The sequence below is a fragment of the Rhinoraja longicauda genome, chromosome 21 (assembly GCF_053455715.1).
Source record: "Rhinoraja longicauda isolate Sanriku21f chromosome 21, sRhiLon1.1, whole genome shotgun sequence".
Lineage (NCBI taxonomy): Eukaryota > Metazoa > Chordata > Chondrichthyes > Rajiformes > Arhynchobatidae > Rhinoraja > Rhinoraja longicauda.
Window position 1 is genome coordinate 660,020 of NC_135973.1, and position 19,727 is coordinate 679,746.

A 19,727-nucleotide genomic window follows, 5' to 3' on the forward strand; every position below is an offset into this window, starting at 1 on the left:
CCCTCTCTCCTAAGATGCTGCCTGACCTGCTGAGTTACTCCAGCATTTTGAAATTGTTTTTAGTCATTGTCAAACTTCATTGATTTTGAGGCGTGCTTATCTATAAAAAACATTCCAGGGGCTGGCCGATCTGAAGGGGGTTGGAACCCCAGGCCGATGCCTCGATTCTGGCGAAGATTCAATGCTTTATCAAACTCCTTTTGCAGAATACTGTTAAAGTTTTGTTCTTCTTTCTTGTTGAGTGCCATGTTTGGCTTCCCAGAAGTATGTCCAGTTGATTGGGGTTGATTTGATGATTTCAATCCACCCATAAGTCTTAAGAATTTGTTTTTCTGATCCACACTGCCAAACGTGGCGGAGTCCCACTGCGTACCTGTGCACTGCAGGGGGAAGGAAAAGGTTCCAAAGTTACAAGCCTGCAACTTGCCCAGTATATCATCTATCACAGTAGGCATTTTGTATTTAAGTCATCCAGCATGGAAACTGGCCTTTTGGCTCAACATCTCCACGCTGAACAAAAATGCCTCGCCTAAACTAGTCCCACTGTTTGACCTTCCTGTCCTGGGCCTCCTCCATTGTCAGAGTGAGGCCCAGCGCAAATTGGAGGAACAGCACCTTATATTTCGCTTCTCTCCTGAGATGCTGCCTGACCTGCTGAGTTACTGCAGCATTTTGTGAAATAAATATCTTCGATTTGTACCAGCATCTGCAGTTATTTTCTTACACTCATATTTCGCTTGGGCAGTTTACACCCCAGCGGTATGAACATTGACTTCTCTAACTTCAGGTAGTCCCTGCTTCCCCTCTCTATCCCCTCCCCCTTCTCCCATTAGTCTTCCTGTCTCCGACTATATCTTATCTTTGTCCCGCCCCCTCCCCTGACATCAGTCTGAAGAAGGGTCTCAACCCGAAACGTCACCCATTCCTTCTCTCCAGAGATGCTGCCTGACCCGGAGTTACTCCAGCATTTTGTGTCTACCACTGTTTGTACTGATTTAACTACTCTCTTCTCTGTAAAGCACAAAACATTATAACCATTAATACGCTCGGTGTACAGTCCAAATGGCAGTCCTCCATGCCCCTGGTATCTCCTCACTGTTACGTGACCAGGGAAGAACCGCCTGGCCCTTCTACCTCCCCGCTCCCCAAACACCCAGACCTGCTTGGTGGCTGTCCAACACCTGCAGTTTTGGGCTGCTTGTAAGAATGGTTCAAACCTGAAACTGGTACCGGCTCCTGATGTAGCTATGAGGTTTCTCGTGGCTACTTGAATGATTTACTAAAAGCTTTAAACTGCAGCTGAGGAACCCAAGTGGAATCTGAAGGCTTCCCCATGTGAACCTGAAGTTGTATTTCACAGCAAACTTGCACTGATGCCCAGGCTGATGGTTTGCCTGGTGCTTTTTGCCACCAAATAATCCGCACTTACTCACCACAGGCCTGATTTGAGAACAAGCTCTTGCCTCTGGGGTGTCTGTTTTACGAGATTCTCTGTCCACTTCCTCTTGTAAAGCCTGCCGTCTGGCCTGAAATAAAATATCAACACAACGTTCATGGATTTTTCCATTCAATACTCGTGATTTATACAAATAAATAAGTAAACATGATTATAGAAATGGTGACAAGGGAGTGATACATTTTGAGATCCCAGACTGCAGATGCTGGAATCTGGAGCAAAAGAAGTAACGCGGAAACTCAGTCTGAAGAGTACTGATCCGAAACGTATTCTCTCCATTCCCTACACGGATGCTACCTGACCCAGAGTTCCTCCAGCACTTTGTTTTTTGCTCTGTATTTCAATTTAACCTTTTCTTTCAATTAACCATGTGGAAGAATGCAAACCTCAGGGGTTTGAAATCTTTCATCTCATGTATTTCACTGGAAATCCATGACCCATTAACAGATGCGGCCACGTTACCATGAAGGGGAAGAACACGGTGGCAGGGGAAGAATTCTGACCTGGGTGGCATTTTGTAAATGCATCAGCAGTGAATGTGCTTCAGACACGAGTCGCTGGAATCAGTTTTGGAAACGGGAGGACAATCCACACTTGCTATTACATCCTGTGTTAAGTGTCTGTGACCAAGGGCACAATCCAATCACACAATATCTTACAGAATGCACGCAGAAATAGATCGAACAGAGGAATGCATAAGTAGTATAAGTAGTATCAGTCTGAAGAAGGGTCTCGACCCGAAACTTCACCCATTCCTTCTCTCCCGAGATGCTGCCTGACCTGCTGAGTTACTCCAGCATTTTGTGAATAAATGCATAAGTAGTTGTGGCGTCGAGAAACATCCATGAAACTAACTCTTGGCTTACGAACCCCATGGTGGCTCTGCCTGTCGGTGGCTAAAAATATCTTCTCTGGCAGTAATCTTCCTGGGAGGCGAGGATCCCCATGATGCACACTTACAATCCAAAAACAACAAATAAAGAATGGAGCCCTAAAACACTGCAGATGCTGGAAACCTGGGCAAAACACACAGTGCTGGAGGAACTCAGTGGGTCAGGCAGCGTCTGTGAAACCTGGGCAAAACACACAGTGCTGGAGGAACTCAGTGGGTCAGGCAGCGTCTGTGAAACCTGGGCAAAACACACAGTGCAGAAGGAACTCAGTGGGTCAGGCAGCGTCTGTGGCAGGAATGAACAGACAATGCGTCCGGTCGGGACCCTTTTTCAGACTTCAATTTAGAGTGACATTCTTTATAAATCTTTAACTGATTAATCAGAGTACAATCAAAGTTCTTGTACGGTGTTCCCATCAATATTGCATCTGGTAACTTCTGCAAAATATGCCCATTGGACAGGAATCCCACTTTTGTTACATTATTAGATTTCAACCATATTGTTGTGTTAAAAAATATTAGTTAAAAAACAGTGAGACACGACAAGCAGTAAATGTTGAGGTAATTTAACCGATTACGGCCCAGTGCCTGCAAGATGTTACATTTCTGCCCATTAATGCAGAGTTTGAATTGATGATTTACGATTGGTGAGTGGATATGAGCAAGGAGTAACGTTCAAACATGATTATGTTCAGCGGCAATCTGCATAAAATGACTTTCCATTCTTCTGCCGCGCATCTATCTCTACACCTATCCAGGTTGTAAACGATACAGCAAAATATTTTGCCAGTGTTTAGTTGTAGACTGACCGAAGAGGACAATGAACTTGACGAAGGGTCTCGACCCGAAACGTCACCCATTCCTTCTCTCCAGAGATGCTGCCTGACCCGCTGCGTTACTCCAGCATTTTGTGATACCTTCGATTTGTACCAGCATCTGCAGTTATTTTCCTACACGTCGCTCCACTGCGATTTCTCCTCAAGGTATGTCTACTTTGAAGAAGTTCTCCTCCTCTCTTCGAAAGGAGTTTAGAAACATGCTCTCTCGCTGCTCCCCCTCCGATTCCTCCTGCCCTCCTACTCTACGACCATGTTTTGACAATGAACTTGAAGTGATTTACAAATATTGCATTCATGCAGAGCCGCCGTACACCCTTTTGGGTAGCATTTTGCCTCACAGTCACAGATTCAAGTCTAATCCAGGTCAATACCTTCTGTACAATTAAGTGAATCGAAAAGACACAATGGTTTTGTTAAAAGTTATGGAAAGTTCTGTTTTCTCAGCAACTTTTGTCCCTCAAACGAACAGATACCATGGTAATTATCTCAGTTACCTTTTGAAGAAACAGTGCACAGAAACTGGTTCTATTTACTTATAAACAAAACTATTTACTTCAAAAAAACTCCCTTACGAATATGCAAGACATTGTACAAATGCAATTTCCTCTTCATTTTACCACCAAGACTAGTGCTCCTGCTTCTACAAGTGACTGAAGATCTGAAGAAGGGTCTTGACCCGAAACGTCACCCATTCCTTCTCTCCAGAGATGCTGCCTGTCTCGCTGAGTTACTCCACCATTTTGTGTCTGGCATTTTATCTAATTCAGAGTTCTGACAAAATGTCAATCAGAAATCCGTCTTCTCTGCATATTTTCCCGTGAAAAGGACACAAATTCTCCTTGTTTCACGATCAGTTATTGGGGTTACTCGGCAGTGGGGTGGGAATGAATGCTAGCCCTCTACTGCTGTTGCCTGTGTAGCCCACTTATGCAGCCTGTCCTCAATGCTGACCTGTGCCTATCTCTTACAATGAACACATGTTCAATGCATGTCTGTACCTTGTCTATTGTCACTTCAAATACATTTCCTTTTTTTTCAGATACAAACTGCAAATCATCACTGTCGCACTGCTCTGTTTTTACCTGAAATAACAAAATTCGGTAACATTTCACTTTATCGCACATCTGAACACAAAAAGACAAATAAAGGTTTGATGTTAAAAAACAAATTACTGTTCGGCTGCTTTGAGACAGAAATGCTGCTTGAAGAGGCCATGGCTTCATGGTTCAGCAACAAAAGGTTGCAGAGCTAATTCCTTTAAAATACTTTAGTTTAAACAGTAGGAAAATTATTTTTGCTTTACTTGAAAAACTGGGGTCTCAGACGAGAGGTCTTTTCTTTTCCTTTTAGTTTTCTTTTTCTTTTTCACACTTTCTTCAGGGACATGCAGTGGCTTTTTCTCGTTTGCAGCCACCTTGGATGGGGAACTCTGGAATTTACAAACGTTACTCGTGTCGACAACTTTAATTCTCTCCGTGTCCAATTTCTCCGTCTCTTCTCCTTCAGCCCTCGCCGATCTTTTCCTTTTCTTCTTTTTCGGCTTTGTAATGCATTCAGTGGCACTTTCCCTTTGCCACAATCCTTTCCGCTCCCCCTCTCTCTGCTTCGCTTCTTTTCCTGACCTCTGCTTTTTGGAATGGAGCTTCTCGCTCTTTTTCTTTTTTGTAAATTTTCTGTCAGTTTCACTAATCTGACTCTCCATGATTTCCTCTTTTAGTTTCCATGTACATGTTTGGGTGAATTTGGCATTCCCAGAGTGAACTTCGCCAGAGTGCTTGTCTCCCTTGTGCTTCTTTGCTGATTTTTCACCTTCATGTGTTTCCATATTCTCTTTGTGTGGCCGCTTCTTCTTTCTCTTTGCACTTTTGGTCTCAACGACACATGATACATCAATCATTGCGATCGCAGACCCTTCTGAAGTCTCAGTGCTTTCAGCTTGGCCTTCTTCCACATCCTCGTGTTTGACACCAGCTTTTCTCATTCTCTTAACATTACATTTGGTTTCAGTCCCAACCCTGGTTGCTTCATCCTCACTAATGGTTTGAGAGCTGCAATCATCCTCCTGTTTGCATTTTTTTTTCTTTTTCTTTTTTAAACCGCCACATACACTCTTCCCAATTTCTCTTTCTGGTGGGTTCTCTTTCTTTGCCACATGTTCCTCAGTCTTGGATCTTTGATCCTCTACAAGAATGCTTGAGCTTTTAGATTTGCTTTTCTTTTTCTTAACTGTCTGTAGATCCCTGGGCACTTCAGGGTGTGACGAAAGCTCAGATTCATTTGGTTGGTTTAGAATAGTTTTCACTTTACGCTTTTTCCTTTTCTTCTCCTCAGGTTTGTGTTTCTTGCTGAATTCTGTGCACTGGATGTTTGAGGCACTCACTTCAATGTGTTTTTTCCTCTTTCCTGATTTTGATGGAGTAGCTGCAATGTCATTTTTGAACATTCTAAAAATATGAAATATATATTAAGGCCACAATTAGTTTTATTAACATAATCCATAAATAAGATGAAAGAACTTAATTTTAAATAATTTGATTATTCAGGCGCATCACGTTCATGGGGTGGGGGGGGGGGTGAGGGGGTGATGATGGGGGGTGGAGGTGAGGGGTGGGTGGGGGAAGGTGGGGTGAGGGGGCGCGGGTGGAGATGGGGGGTGAGCGGGGGGAGGGTGAAGGGTGGTGGTGGTGAAGGGGGGGGTGGGGTGGGGGTGTGAGGGGGGGGGGTGAGCGGGTGGGGTGGGGGTGTGAGGGGGGGGGTGAGCGGGTGGGGTGGCGGGTGGGGTGGGGGTGTGAGGGGGGGGGAGGGTGAGGGGGTGATGATGGGGGGTGGAGGTGAGGGGTGGGGGAAGGTGGGGGGGGGGGGGCGGGGGTGGAGATGGGGGGTGAGCGGGGGAGGGTGAGGGGTGGGTGGGGGTGAAGGGGGGGTGGGGTGGGGGGTGTGAGGGGGGGGGTGAGCGGGTGGGGTGGGGGTGTGAGGGGGGGGGGTGAGCGGGTGGGGTGGGGGTGTGAGGGGGGGGGGGTGAGCGGGTGGGGTGGGGGTGTGAGGGGGGGGGTGAGCGGGTGGGGTGGTGGGTGGGGTTGGGGTGTGAGGGGGGGGGGGGGTGAGCGGGTGGGGTGCGGGTGTGAGGGGGGGGGGGGGGGTGAGCGGGTGAGGCCTGACCTGAGGCGGGAGCGGGCCGACGCGGCCCCACGCGCTCCCGCAGCCGGACACCGGAACCGGAACTGGACGCGCGTTGCCCTCTGGGTCGGCGCGGCGTCTCCTGGCAACGGGGCAAAGATGGCGGCGGTGGTGGGGGGGAAACCGACCGAGAGGAACCTGTGGGAGGACATCTGCGCCGGTACCGGGGGGCGGGGGTGGGGACATCTGCGCCGGGGGCGGGGTGGGGGCGGGGACATCTGCGCCGGTACCAGGGGGGGGGGGGGGGGGGGGGGGTGGGGACATCTGCGCCGGTACCGGGGGGGGGGGGGAGAGCGGGCCGCGGGGGTCCCGACACTCCCTGCCCTGTTCGCTGTGGGAAGGGGACAGAAACACAGCGCTGGAGTAACTGTCCAGCGGCCGGGCAGTGTCCGGGGAGGGGGAGGGGGGGGGAGGAGGAGGGGGGGGGGAGGAGGAGGGGGGGGGAGGGGGGGGAGGGGGGGGGAGGGGGAGGGGGGGGGGGGAGGGGGGGGGGGAGGGGGGGGGGAGGGGGGGGGGAGGGGGGGGGGGGGAAGGGGGGGGGAGGGGGGGGGGGGGAAGGGGGGGGGGAAGGGGGGGGGGGAAGGGGGGGGGGGGAGGGGGGGGGAAGGGGGGGGGGGGGGGGGGGAGGGGGGGGGAAGGGGGGGGGGGGGGAGGGAGGACAGGCGCCGTTTCAGGCGACGCTTCTTCAGACTGAATCATTTCAAGACTCCCGATCTTCAGTTTGAAGAACAGACCCGGCCCCGCACATCTCCCGTCCATTCCCTTCGCAGACATTGCCCAGTCTGTTGCATATTCCAAGCATCTTCTGTTTTAATGTTAAGATTTCCTGCATCTAGAGATTGTTTACTGCTCCAAATTAATGCTTTGTTTCAAATGTTCCAGATTTAATTGGTAGTTTTCTATTATCATCTCCACCCCTAACCAGATTTTTAAATTTTCATTATGTGTACATTCCCAATCCTATTTTCTTTTCTCGTCCTACAATGTCACCTGTTTAACTTGCCATTGTATTGATCTTTCAATCTCCCTGGCTCTTCTCAATGCCAGCTAAGTGCAGTCTCTGGGCTTATAGCTGGGTTCCAGCAATGAGGCATTCTGCCAAATGGTTTGACAGTTCCATAGGGGCCCATTCTGTGATGTCCAGTGTCTGCAGGATGTCCTATGCTGACCACTGCCCAGTGGACGTGGTTAAAAGTGTTGGTGAGTGGAGGCCAGACCATTCTGCACAACATCGGGGAGAGGTAAAACCTTTACACGTAGTGACACTGGGTGCTTGCACACTTTGGTTCTATGTGGTGTTTTAGAGATTTGCAGCTGATCTTTTGTCGTTCGCTGGCTCAAAATCCTGGAATAGCATTGTGGGAGAAATGTCATTGCAGTGATTGTGGCCATTGGAGAAGCTCCATGTTTACCAGTTTGGGGAATGATTTAGGATAGGCAAAAACAAAAAAAAAAGTATGTGAGAATATAAAACTTGTGCAAAGAGCATTGATTAAAATACTGGAAAGTCTTTTGGGATTATTTGTGCGTATAAACTTTTATATCCTTCAGGTAATGTGTTATGTTTAGAGATATCCTTTATCTCCACATTTTACAGAGTTTGAAGCAACCAGCTCTCGCATTTTAGAGGACTCCAAACTCGATGCAGCTTCTGTATCTACAGAGATTTCTCAGTACGATGCCACCAAACATTCTCCAGTCTTTTATGGTCATATGGTAGCTCAGGTATTTATTGCAGAAGGCATTCATACATTTTATATGTGTTTAGCTAGATATCAGAAATACTAGCAGAAATTGCAATATGCAGTATGCAGTTCATAAAATCGTGTAAACTTCTGTTTCATTGAAACAAATTAAAACTTTCTTCATGATTGCCATTTTTTTTAGAATTTTTCTTCACTGTACAATAAAAAATGGACTATATTTATTTAAAGCTTTCATTAAAATGTATAAAACTGTTAAGATCATTTCACTTTTATTCACTGAGTTGCTAGATGAACAGTATAGTACTTCTAGTGAACTGAATGTGATTAGATTAATCTTCTAATATTCTTTATGTGGAAATCTAGAAATATGTCCAGAAATTATAGAACACTCATTAGTGTAGAATATTAGGCCCGAGAGTCAACGGTTCTGTTTGGCTCACTGGTAGCCAACCAGAAAAAGCTCCCTTTATTTCTATCCATGCTAGTATCTGACAATAGACAATAGGTGCAGGAGTAGGCCATTCGGCCCTTCGAGCCAGCACCACCATTCAATGCGGTCATGGCTGATCATTCTCAATCAGCACCCTGTTTCTGCCTTCTCCCCATACCCCCTGACTCCGCTATCCTTAAGAGCTCTATCTAGCTCTCTCTTGAATGCATTCAGAGAATTGGCCTCCACTGCCTTGACCTCCACTGCCAATCTGCCCTTTGATACCATGGGATCTCATCTTCCTTAGCAGCCTCACGTGTGGCACCTTATCAAAGGCTTTCTGAAAATCTAGGTAACCAACATCACTGACTCTCTGTCTGTCCTGCTATTTACTTCTTCAAAGCATTCTAACAGATTCGTCAGGCAAGATCTCCCCTTCACAAAACCATGCTGACTTTGGCCTGTTTTATCATGAACTTCTAAGTACCCCGTAACCTCATCCTTTATAACAACTCTAAAATCTTACCAACCACTGAAGTCAGACTAATCGGCCTATAGTTTTCACGATTCAGCTTTGCTCCCTTCTCGTGCAGCGGGATAATATTGTCAATTTTCCAATCTACTGGAACCACTCCTGACTCTAGTGATTCTTGAAATGTTATTATTAATGCCTCCACAATATCCAAAGCCACCTCTTTCAGAACTCGAGGGTGCAGTCCATCCGACCCAGGTGACTTATCCACCTTCAGCCCTTTCAGCTTCCCAAGCACCTTAGTAATAGCCATCCAATAACATACAACCCCCGACTCTCTTGAATTTCAGGCACGTTGCTTGTGTCTTCCACTGTAAAGACTGATGCAAAAAAGTGATTCAATTCCTCTGCCATTTCTTTATTCCCCATTATCACATCTCCTGCATCATTCTCCAGCTGTCCAATGTCCACTCTTTCCTCTTTCTTACTACTCTTTATATAACTGAAGAAATTCTTGCTGTCCTCTTTTACATAATTGACCAGCTTACCTTCGTATTTTATCTTTTCTCCTCGTATTGCCTTTGCTACAGCTTCAATCTTTACCTTCACTGCCTGTAGTCCACATTGATCCACTTTTAAACCAAGATACACTACTTCGGACTGTAAGAATGCACATTTGCTTCTTTTCAACTTTACATTGTGATCATCACGCCGTTTCAACGCTTTACCGAGTATCTCCAGATTCCCCTCCTCAGTAACAGTCGCAATCAGCAAGTCATCTTGATCGCTCAAACAATGTCATGTTCCTTGCAGAATCTTGTCCATTGTAGCCTGAAAGACTTTTGGTGCCAGAGGGCAGTTTTGTGTATGAGTACAGCCCCATGTGTGTGTTTATCGTGAGGTTCTGCTGGTTCTTACGATCAACATTTAGCTGAGCATATGCATGCGATAGATCTAGCTTAGAAAATACATTGGAACCTGCAAGTTCAGCATACTTTGAGATGCCACCTCCATGGCCAAGGCAGCTTTGCATGCCAAATCAAAGGTAAGGGCTGATGTGTTCAGTAATTTAGATTTTATTTGCTCATCCAGCAATCCACATACAAATCTACCAGGAAAAGCTTGATTCAGTAATGTCCGAAAATTGTAGTGCAGATATAACGTCTTCAATGAGATAATGTACTCACTCACAGTCTCACCAGACTTCTGGTTTCTTGTGTGAAATTTATAACTCTGCAATCTCCATGGGCTTAGCGTTAAACGAGCATCAAGTTTTGAAACAACTTGAAAACTTGAAACTTGAGAACAAAATGAAAAATTCCTTGCTTTCTCTAGGGTTAGGATGTTGGTGAAAGTTTCATAAACCTCAGGACCAATTTCTGTTAGTAGAATGGGTGTTTTGCGTTCCCATGTGGCCTTTTTTAGTGCTCATCTGCATTGTTCACCATCCTCTGTTTCTTCAGCTTCAATAATGTAATTTGCATTTTTAAAATTTCTATTTGCTCACAGTATGAGGTAAAGCTTTCAGGGTTCTTGTTGAAAGTCCCCAGTTGGCCGATGTATCCCAAGGATGTAGACACAACAACTCTGTATTTGCTGTTTAAAATGTTAAAAGTACGGTATATTGCAAAACAGTCCTGCACTGAATTTAAAGGTTGAATTCACAAACTCTATCTGATCCTCGTCGCCATTGTAAGATATTATGGCTTTAGCATGTAGATAGAAACAAAGCACAGGTTTTCAGTACACGCTGGTGCCAGTGTGGGTCTTCTCTATTTTACAAAAGTACACTGCGCGTACTCACACATATTCACAAGACTGATAAGATATTGAATATATCACATGACACAAATATTCTGGTACTCAGTTCTTAAAGTTGCAGTTACCGTTATATACACTATTACATACAGGCGCTCCTCAGCTTACCATGGGGTTATGTTCCGAGAAACCCATCGGAAACTGAAAATATTATAAGTCGAAATGCATTTAATACACGCAATCACGTGGCTCGCTACGGGTCACTGCCGTTTGCACCATCGCAAAGTTGAAATATCACAGGTAGAAGCATCGTAAGCTGGGGAGCACCTGTACCCCACAATTAGATATGCAGGAAAAACCAACAACTCTTTCAGTCATAGAGTTATACAGCATGGAAACAGACACTTGCATGCTAACCAAGTTGTCTAACTGAACTCGTCCCACTTCTCTGTGCATAGACCATATCCCCACAAATCCTGCCTATCCATGTACCTGTCCAACTGTCTTTTAAATGCTGTAATTGTACTTGTTTCTACCACATCCTATAGCACCTTGTTTCATACATGCACCACCTTCTGTATGAAAAAGTTGCCCCTCGGGTCCCTTTTAAATTTCTTCTCTCTCATGTTTATCTATATCCTCCAATATTAGACTCCCCTATCCTTGGGAAAAGACTATGGCTCTTCACGGTATCTAGGGCCCCCATTATTTTATATAACTATAAGGTCACCCCCATAGGCTTCCTACTCTTCAGGGAGAAAAGACCCAACCCATCCAGCTTCTTATAACTCAAATCTCAGCAGGCCGCTGAAAGCAGGCCTTTAGTGCAGGCAAACAGGCATTACATATTTTTAAATCTGAAAACAGACCTCCTGGTACTGAGATCAGAGACTGGAATGGTGAAATCTGCAGCAAATTCAGCCTTGGTCTTGTTGAGGAATCGGGGCAAGTCCACAGCTCATGTGTGGAAGTCCCGGGTATACCTTAATGTGAATGCCAAATGTCAGTGGTGTCTGTTCACGTAGTTTTCTACTAATAGGGATGAAACCACTGAACCTTTCTTTGGTCTTATTTGGATTTATGTGGATTTATGTGGCATTTTCAACAATGACTTACTCGTGCTTGTTAAAACTATAAAAGAGTTTATGTCACTAACCACTAGAATTAAATCAAGTATGATTATGTCACTAACCACTGGAATTAAATCAAGTGCCACAATGCAGTCTCATCGATAGTGTTAAGTTAATTGATGATGCAGGCCAGAGACTTTATCATTAGTCAGTCCTTTTATATTTTATAACCAAGATGACTTAGCTGAAGCTGTCCTGATGCCACTTGTCGCCATGTTGCCATTTCTTCATGCGGCCCTGAAATTACATTTTGCTGTGACATTTATCACTTGAACCAATGAGTAGCTGTGGAAATTATTACATGACCGGTGACCAATGAGCAGTGTCTTCAATATGGTTCTGCTTGATGTAACCTCAGCGCATTAGTTTATTGCTGTGTCAGTCAGCTGTAGAATGATCAGATCAATCACAATTACCATTGATCGATGTGAGGAAGCCCGGCTGGTCCTGGCCAGTCAAGCACAACCACTTTTACTTTCATTTTCAGATCTTTTGGAATTGTGAAATGACAGTTAGGATTCTCAGTGTCGGACAATAACTCCATATGCTGGTACAAATGGAAGGTATCACAAAATGCTGGAGTAACTCAGCAGGTCAGGCAGCATCTAGGAGAGAAGGTATGGGTGACGTTTCAGGTCGAGACCCTTCTTCAGATTGAAGAAGTTAGGATTCTCAGTGTGGTTGATGTTCATCCTGCAGGTGCCTGCATGCAACATCATTCTTTAGATTTTGTGAAGTGCAAATACTGGCGCAGTATCTCATGAACATATCCACTGTTCCATTTTCTTTGCAAAGCGTAAATAAACATTGTTGGAAGCTTTCGCATTTAGCTGACCAGAGGTCATTTGGGCTGAAAGCTGCACTTGCAAAAGCCTTCAGTTAATGAGGCAAGAGTCAAGAGTGTTGAATTGTCAAGTGTATTGCAATGGAACAATGAAATTATTTCTTACAGTAACATAACCGGTCTGTAAGCACAGTACACAATAGATAATATAACAAAAACAAACAAAAAGTTAAATACATTTTAAAAAAACATCAGTGCAAACAAAACAAAAGCCTGAAGTCCTGCATTAGATGCCACCGTGATATTAGGCCAGATGACAGAAATATCTTAAAGGAGGAAATAAAGGTAGAGTAATGGCAGGTTTGCGGGAATGTGGAACAAACGGTGTTGGCAGTTCCACCCACAGTTCCTAGTGGTGGAGATCTCTACATCTGCATGGGTAGAAATTGGGGATTGCACTCATTTGAGGCATTCTTGTGTTCACCCCGTGAAAGAGTTATTGCACCCGTTTGAAGCATTCTTGTGTTCACCCCGTGAAAGAGTTATTGCACCCATTTGAGGCATTCTTGTGTTCACCCTGTGAAAGTTATTTCATTAATTTCACTGTCCTATTGAGAACTACACTGAGCATAAATAACATGAACAGTCACAGTCTTTTCCCTGTGGCAGAGGCACATAAAATGAGAGGGCACAGGGTAAGGTGAGGGGGCAATGATTTAAAAGGGGTTGAGGACTAAAGACCATTGGACCACCAGCGTTGGGGAGATACTGGCCAGCACCAGCAAGTGGGACCAGCTTGGTTAGACAAGGATGAGTTGGACCAAAGTGCCAGTTTCCTTGCTGTATTTGCACAGTTCCTCTGTCTATAACCATCTGCTGAATCTCCTTGACACAGTGGTGTCAATGCAAGAGATTGCTGAATCTTCACCTACCCCCAAAATGCCCCACTGTCAATAATAACCAATGATTTATAAACATTTAACACAACTTCCTGCTTTTAGACTCAATATTTTTGAAGCCAGATATTCTTTATATTCTTAAAGTGTTTCTCATGTTAATTTGCTTGTTCCAGTCAGCAGAACATAGAAACATAGAACAGCACTGCACAGGAACAGGCCCGTCGGCCGCAGTGTCTTTGCTGAACAGTTAAACTAATGTCATCTGCTTGCACGTGATCCATATGCCTGCATTCCTGCACTTCCATGTGCCTATCTAACAGCCTCTTAAACACCATGATCGTATCTGCCTCCACCACTGCCCCTGGCAATGCGTTCCAGGCACCCTCCGCTCTCCCCTCTCACCTTCTAGTACGCCCTCTAGTGTTGGACATTTCCACCCTGGGAAAAACTGACTGTCTACCCTATCTATGCCTCTCATAATTTTATATACTTCTATCAGGCCTCCCCACAACATCTGAACTTCCAGAGAAAATCCTCTCTCATCTTGAAAAGTCAGATTTCCAGCATCTGGAGTTTTTTAAACTTGAATTATCTTTCATACACCTTGTCTCTTTCTACCTGTCGTTCTTTTACTTTGCCTTTTATTCATTAAATAATGATTAGCAAGAAATAAACTTTATTCTCTCTCCCTCTAGGTTTCAGTGGATACTTCATTGTTGGAGCACTTCAATGCAGAATATTCACATCCTGCATTGTTAGGTCATGCACTTGTTCAGAAACCTCCTCCATCTGTGATTCCAAGCCCTCCTCCACCTTCTCCACCACCTCTACCAAAGAATTGTAAGTGAATCAGGTCTCTATCTGCATCGAGTGTACAGCTCCTCCTTCTGTTAAGCATGGGGGAAATGATTTAATAGTTCAAGCTATTTATAGGTTTCTCATTTAGATAATATAAGCCTGTGCTTATTTTAGAGCAGTTATTGTTCTGAGATTATACTGATTTCCTTTTTGACCTAACCTTAAAATTCCTACGTGGTATAGTTTGTACAGTACATGATGGATATTCTGAACCTGCAATCATTGCACTTAATTGTGAACAAAGGATGAGGAACCAGCACTTTGTTTATGCTTGGGCAGGTTTCCAATTTAATATAGTTTAGTTTGTTTTTTCTGTCCTCGGATGTATTAAAACATTTTTTCCTGAAGATTTTGAGCAGAGCCCATTTGCTATAAATCTTCCCTTTCATGACCTGGATACTGAGATTGTGTTTTTGACGTTTGGATCGGCAACAGATTTATATTTTCACATTATCTCACATGAAATGTAGTTCTTGCCCATTGCTTTCTTTGCTGTCTCACATCAATGCCTCCACATATCATTAACAATGGGAAACGATGATCAAAATATGTCCCAGCTTTGGGACATGCAAAGCTTAATTCTTCATGCACTGATTTATTATTGAAACACAAAGTGTAGTTTCATTTCTCTTGCCCAAAAATAAAGATTCAGACCCAAAGAGACGATTTGAAAATATGACCAATTTCAGAATGTCACACTTAAATTGACCCATCAAAGTATCTCCAAAATGGAATACTCATTGCAACCTCCACCTATTATGGAACTGATTTAACATATCCAGTTTGTCCAGCAATCCATGTTTATTCAAATGCTTCCTTTCTCTCCTCCTCGTATCTGGGATACCTCAACCATTAATCAAATTGAAAGACCACATGGTCTTGTCCAGGATAGAGCAAGCTCCTTGATACTGTATCCATTCCAGGCAATTAAACATTTAAACACTTTCTAACATCTACCTTAAACACGGTGTTCTCATAATGAACAGCTTGCTGATATTCGCCCTCTTTCCGTTTAAAGCCTAAATGAAGGCTGCCATCGTTCCTGGAACGATGCCCAACTTTAACTTACAAGGTCATACAGCACCATATCAGACTCCCCACCATCATACATCTATAGGTAGACACAAAATGCTGGAGTAATACAGCAGGTCAGGCAGCATCTCGGGAGAGAAGGAATGGGTGACGTTTCGGGTCGAGACCGTTCTGGAGTTTTTTTTCCTACGCATCATGTGTCTATACCAGTCCCATTTACCAGTACTGTGTCTACACTACGAGACCGTGGCAGTGCAAATGCTTGTCAGATGGATAACCGAACCAGACAGTTTGTAACCTGGTATTACATTTGGCCAAGATAAGCTTTAAATAACAATGATACCAGCGTGACTACCTATTTCCACTTCCCTCACATCAGTCCACATCAGTCTTGCCACATCTTCCGCTGAAACCGTTTGTTTCATCTAAATTTGGTTATGCTATTGTGCCTTTGGCTGCATTCATTACTGAATTATGTAGAAATTTGTTATGCAAATGCCAGTTTTTCATGTCCTAACTTGCACCAAATCCCACTCACCGTCACCTCTGCCTACTGACTTACATTGGTACTAAGTTAAGCAGTGCTTTGATTTAAAGCATTCTTGGCCACAATCCCTGGATGTCATTGATATTCCAGCAGAATCAGCTCTACGATACAGAACTAGCCTTCTAATTCTCACATCTTGATTGTGTCCAAATTTAACAATTCCACCATCACCAACTGCCTTCGGCTGCCGAGAACCCCATCTCAGGAATTACCCTCTTTAAACTCCCCCTATTTCTTCCCTTTCCCCCTTTTATCTTCTTTCTTTTCCTCCTTCCTTCTTCCTTCCCCTCCGCATCTTCCATTCTCTTCCAACCTTTCCTGTAAAGTCCACCTTTCCAATCAAGCTTTTGATTATCTGCCCCAATTCGTCCTGTGGTTGGAATCGATTATTGTTTCCTAATGCTTTTTTCTTTCCACATTAAAGCAATTGAATTGAGTTTTAGATCAACAAAAATCAGGTTTAGAAATAAGAATGTTTCCACTGAGCCAAGCAGATAATTGCACTTTCTATTCAGTACAACTCCTGCCACCCTGACTATATGTTAACAGAAGAGTTAAAATAGCCTGAACTATTTGTAATGTGATGGTGTAGGCATGTTGCACGATTGTAAGAGCTTCAAAATAGGTAAACATTTCCTCTTTAATACTTCCTGTCGCTGTAACACCACCCCCCCCCCCCCCCAAACCTTTCCAATGGTCAGAATAAATGTTAGAGGTGCAAGTGACTGCAGAAAATGGAATCTGGAGCAAAAGAAACAAACTACTGGAGAAAGTCTGTGAGTCAAGCAGCAGCATCTGTGGAGGCAAAGAAGTAGTCATCAGTTTGAGTTGTGAGGCTGCCCACATGCTGAGAGCCCATGTCTATGACTCTACTGGCAGATGCCTGGGTGACAGTGTACGAGGAAGTCTGAATTAAACCCCCTCCCCACCGTTCATGCCACCGTTCATGCCCAGTCAAGTACAAGTTCTTGCCTTGGTTTCAAAACACTTCTGAGAGAAAAAAAATCTAGTTTCTCTTTCCCTCACCATGCAGTGCCCTCACTCCTATACTTCCTGTCTTAATGCTCAACAATTGGACTGGAATAAAATATTGATTAGCGTTATTGTTTGAATCAATTTCCTTGACTAACCTGCAGTGACCTGCTAAGTTTTATTATCACTAAAGCCAGAGCATACCCTGTGATCGTTTCATCAAAAGTAGCTAATTAAATGTTTAATTACATCCAATGTTTAGATCCTTTTTAAACAGCTCATTGTATTAAACTATTCTGATTTATATCACCTTCTCTGTTCCTTTTTTATAATTTGTGAAGGTTCTCCGAGTCAATATCTGGAACACTACATATTCCCCGTGCTTCTGCCAGGATTATTTGAGACCCTTGCCCACGCTAAACATGAGAAATGTTTCGAGGTCAGTGCTGCTTAAACGTTTGATATTTTTGGTGAGTGAATTTGGAAGTTAATGCCATCTTTCCCAAGATACATTTCCTGTCTTAGTTCCTCAACCAGGGGCCAGTGAACGCTGAACTTTGAACACTGCTCTGCAACATGAATGCACATAAGTGATGCCATTCAGTGTTTCCATTCATAAGTGATCAGTGCAGAATTCACCCATTCGGCCCATCAAGTCTCCTCCGCCATTCAATCATAGCTGATCTATCTTTCCCTCTTAACCCATGTTCCTGCCTTCTCCCCATAACCCCTGACATTGTTGTCATCCTTGCTCAAAACATGTTGCTTTTGCTGAGCTTGTGTCCCTGGTCAGGAGTCAGCGGTCCATTCTCCCACTAATTTACATATGTTAGTTTTATCCTTATATAAAACTTTTGCACATAAATGCAAGATAATTTCATACCTCTATGTTGGGTTGCAAATTCTATGGATTCACTTTTTAGTTGAATGGTTACAGTCCAGTTTTGTAGTTCACTGTTTCTATTTTTATTTAATGTAGACTCGTCAGATAGAGGAATAAAACAAGCCCTGTAACCATTGCCTGTTTAAAACCCAGCAACTTTACCTCAGCAGCTTTCCAGCTTTCCATCCATGTGCCTTCCTTCTCTATGGCTACAGCGCACTGGAGTTAGTATTCTCACTCTACCCTTCCAGGCCTCTCATTGTGTGATTCAGCTTGCAGCTTGCCTTCTGCATGGTTCATGCCAATAGGAAGTACAGTTTCAGCACAGAGGGAGAAGTCAAATTCCACTGTTTCCACTCTCCTATGAAGGAAATGTTACAATTTCACTTGCATATTCCACTACTGGTCTAAATTACTGATGGAATTCCCTTCTTAATGGAAATTAATTGAGTTGCTTGGAGCCTTGCCTCAGTGATTTACTATATTTTTGGCTCGCACTCAACAACTGTCGTCTACCGGTTGGCATTTCTAATTAAACGTAGTCTCCACATGAAAGAAATTGATAAGTTGTCAATCTTTATAAATTAACTTTCCAATGACAGCAATATTTAAAATGTCTGACCAGCAATTCCCATATCCAAACCCTTGGGCTTTTATTTAAAAAGTAATAGCCAGAGTATTTGTAGAGGTGGACACACAGTGCTGGAGTAACTAAGCGGGTCAGGCACCATCTCTGGAGAGAAGGAATGGGTGACATTTCACAGAGTGCTGGAGTAACTCAGCGGGACAGGCAGCATCTCTGGAGAGAAGGAATGGGTGATGTTTCACAGAGTGCTGGAGTAACTCAGTGGGTCAGGCAGCATCTCTGGAGAGAAGGAATGGGTGACGTTTCACAGAGTGCTGGAGTAACTCAGCGGGACAGGCAGCATCTCTGGAGAGTAGGAATGGGTGACGTTTTGGGTTGAGACCCTTCTTCAGACTGATGAAAGGGTCTCGACCCAAAACGTCAGCCATTCCTTCTGTCCAGAGATGCTGCCTGTCCCGCTGAGTTACTCCAGCATTTTGTGTCTACCTTTGATTTAATCCAGCACCTGCAGTTCCTTCCTCCACACTGAGTATTTGTAGTGCTTCCTTTGTGTCAGTTTTTCAAACCTTGAATGCTTACGCAACTGTTTCCCTTTCATTTAATCTGAGTTAGCAATCTGGAAACAACAATGTCTATACACTGCAGATATTTCCTTTAATTTTTGCCTCATTGCCAGTTTTTATTTCCGACTGAGATGAGGTATTCAGATACACAGGCGCCATTTATCCAAGCACGATTCCTATGCTTGTCACAGGAATAGCCCAATTTTCCTTATTCCTTTTAAATTTTAGATAATTTTAACTTATCGTTGGGGAAAATGGACACTAACAAATGAAAAGCAATTTATATCTCTTGAATTTTCCATTGAAGTAAACTGCTAATATGAAGTACTTGCATCAATTTGAGTGAAAATTCGCTGTACAACTGCAGAGGAATGCTTCCTTTCAGAAAAATCAGGATATTTCTTTTTTTTCTTTAAAAAAAATTAATTTTACACAAATTTACACAGGACACCAACAGACAATACAGGACAGTACAAGACATATATACCCCCCTCCCCACCCCCAAAGCTAAAAAAAAAGCAAGTCTTTGTGTTCAAATGTTACCTGTTAGCCGCAGCAGCATACAAATATAAATAAATGATTATGACTGTGTAGACAATATTTTCAGTTAAAGGAAAAATCTTTAATAAAATCTATGAAAGGGTTCCAGGTCAGAGCGAAGTTTCCACGGGCCTTGCACCGTTTATACCTGATCTTTTCCAGGGGTAAAAAGGAGAGCACCTCCTTTAACCGCTGCAAAAAGG

The 19,727-nt window shown here is 43.9% G+C and overlaps 2 protein-coding genes across 3 annotated transcripts in view; one reads left to right on the forward strand and one right to left on the reverse strand.

Annotated features, from left to right (window-relative positions):
• On the reverse strand, positions 1 to 6,463 carry LOC144603829 (uncharacterized). The gene is made up of 5 exons (XM_078417552.1): positions 6,347 to 6,463; positions 4,491 to 5,631; positions 4,186 to 4,269; positions 1,434 to 1,526; positions 1 to 380 (listed from the first exon to the last, which is right to left on the reverse strand). The coding sequence occupies exons 2-5, from the start codon at positions 5,628 to 5,630 to the stop codon at positions 60 to 62; spliced, it is 1,638 nt and encodes a 545-aa protein (XP_078273678.1). The 5' UTR covers position 5,631; positions 6,347 to 6,463; the 3' UTR covers positions 1 to 59.
• The window catches only part of iqck (IQ motif containing K), a 27,745-nt gene continuing 14,478 nt past the window's right edge, over positions 6,461 to 19,727 (forward strand). For both annotated transcript variants that reach the window (XM_078417557.1, XM_078417556.1), the window contains exons 1-4: positions 6,461 to 6,524; positions 7,962 to 8,089; positions 14,239 to 14,383; positions 17,294 to 17,391. In XM_078417557.1, coding sequence (XP_078273683.1) covers positions 6,464 to 6,524; positions 7,962 to 8,089; positions 14,239 to 14,383; positions 17,294 to 17,391 — 432 coding nt within the window. In that variant the 5' untranslated portion in view covers positions 6,461 to 6,463. The remainder of the gene's footprint in view (positions 6,525 to 7,961; positions 8,090 to 14,238; positions 14,384 to 17,293; positions 17,392 to 19,727) is intronic.